The 2,274-nt window shown below is 46.3% G+C and overlaps 1 protein-coding gene across 1 annotated transcript in view; it reads left to right on the top strand.

The window, feature by feature from the left end:
• Positions 1–997: 997 nt before the first annotated feature.
• LOC110027887 (pentatricopeptide repeat-containing protein At4g18520-like) overlaps positions 998–2,274 on the top strand; it is an 8,495-nt gene continuing 7,218 nt past the window's right edge. The window contains exon 1 of the mRNA XM_020729506.1: positions 998–1,245. Coding sequence (XP_020585165.1) covers positions 998–1,245 — 248 coding nt within the window. The remainder of the gene's footprint in view (positions 1,246–2,274) is intronic.

Genomic DNA, 2,274 nt, shown 5'->3' with positions numbered 1-2,274 from the left:
CTAGACCCGAAGAGTGGTCACCGAAGAGGTTTCTCCGGACACCCGAAATTCCTAGCCCGAGTGACGATAGGGTTGTGTGGGACCCGTCTGCCCTGTCCAAGGAGGGGGGCGGTTGTCGATCGCGGTAGCCAGAGAGCGGAGGCAGCGGCTGGCGATTGCATTAGTTCGAGAGCAGGCAACTAGCCCTTTTCCAGTATCCTCGTAAGGAAAGAAGAGGAGGCCCCCTATCGGGAGAGGAAGGTATTCACAAGACTTGATTGGAGATAGAAAGACTCATGAGTTGCATAATTACTTGATATTCCTTTCAAATGTAAAGATGTTGATTATGACGGAGGATGTCGAAGGTATCCGACAGTCGAGAGATGTGGTTGATTCGCTCCTTGTCATTGCCACTGGGCCTCTTGATGTGATCACCCCTCCTTTCCTGTTCATTGACGAGGTTGCATGATCCCAGAAACCAACCGTTCACCAAGACTCCCTCCTGGGTCGATGGAATGTCAGGGTTAATGACTTCTTATAAGCATCTGGAGGCCGCCGTTCAACAACAGTCGGTTTTTGTCGCCCAATTGGATGGAGAAGTTGTGTTGCTCCAAGGTTCCTAGAACAACGTCTTTGTCGAGATGATATACATCCGCGATTCAACAGTCCTAAGTTGATTCCATAATGAGGCCAGTCAGATGGAGCGGATTAGGATAGGTGGAGAGATGGTTCTCGAGAGGTTGCTTGAGAAGGGATATGCCACGTCTGAAGCCACGGAGGATCCCTTTACTAAACACTTCATCTGAAACTTTTAAGAATGTTATTTGTAATAAAATAATATTTTGGGAGGAATTTGAAATAAGAGTTGGTGCATTACTTATCCTTTTGTGTCCCTTTGATTTGTGTGTTTGCTATATAAATAAGGTCAGGGGACACTTTTTTTAGTTTTTGCATTCTATTCTCTTAGTTTTTTGGTCTCTTCTCCTTCTTTATAATTCGTTCTTTTCGTCCAACTGCAATGGCCCTGAAATGTTCTCTGGTTCTCTTTGTCACCATGTGGGCGGTCGATTCCTCCCTTCTGACTGATCGGGAGGCGAAGAGCCTGCAAGATTTTTACGTATCGGGTACCAAGATTACCCTTTACAAGAAGCTAGTCGTGTGGCACCCGACAAACGATGTTAGTCTTGATCTGGTGTTCTACCAGAATCAGTATATGTATGGCCTCTGGTTGGCTCTATGGCCGAAGCTTAGAAGCGTGCTGACCAAGTATGGGGTCATTCCGACCCAAATTCTTCCGAACGCCTAAGGAATAATGCTTAGGGACGGGAGAGAGAGGGGGAATGTGTGTAAACTTTATTCATGAAATAGACCATATATTTATAGGAATGAATCATTGTACAATTACATGATGTACCCTAAAGTACTAGGTACTGAAGGGATATTTCATTTTGTACATGAATTCGACCCGTGGGGCCCATAGATGTGGTCTGGCGTTGTTAGGCTTGGAGGTCGTTAAGCTGGGCGGCTACGCGGCCGACGGTCCTTAAGCTGGGCGACTATATGAGTTGAGCAGCCATTTGAAGCCGAGCTGCTATAAGACCGGGCTGCGGATGGTTCGAGCGGCACTCAAGTGAGGCGGTTGCGAGGCTGGACAGTTTTTGGTCCGAGCGGTCCTCAAACCGAGCAGTTGCAAGGCCATACTATCATTTAAGTTGAACAGTTATGTGATCGAATGGCCATAAGGGACGGCTACTTACTGAAGTTCCACATTAACCACCTTGGAATTGACGGCTCATTTCTTTTTCTCGATCTATTTAGGTTGGGAAGTAGTGGGCTCGTCCTAGTTGGTCTGATGGGTTGGATCCTTCAAGGAAGACCTTCCTCATATTCATCTGAGGCGTCCTTTATCCGAGGTACGAAGGACGGCCTAGTTAGCATGCGAATTGGGGTCGCCCTTGGTAGGCCCCGCGGGGCCATGTCACAACCTTCGCCGTCCATAGGATGTCTTTGCTATTTGTGGTCCGTAGAATTATTTTAATGATTGAGAATTTCTACTTAAAAAACATAATTTTTTTTGTTTGGGATTTTTTTTCTCAATATCATTACAAAACTAAAATCGCTTAAATATTTGATAAAAAGCATTACTTTATTCTTTACGAAAATTTAATTATTATCCTCATCGAATCGAATTTCAATTGAAGGAAGCGGAGAAGCTTATCCCGTTCGCGCACCACATCCTCCTCCCATGGCCGCCGTCTTCTCCTCCGTCACTCCCCGACTCTCTCCGGCCCCCCG

This window comes from Phalaenopsis equestris, unplaced genomic scaffold (assembly GCF_001263595.1).
Source record: "Phalaenopsis equestris unplaced genomic scaffold, ASM126359v1 Scaffold000462, whole genome shotgun sequence".
Taxonomy (NCBI): Eukaryota; Viridiplantae; Streptophyta; class Magnoliopsida; order Asparagales; family Orchidaceae; genus Phalaenopsis; species Phalaenopsis equestris.
Note: the sequence above shows the minus strand (reverse complement) of the source record. Positions and strands in the feature narration are given on the sequence as shown.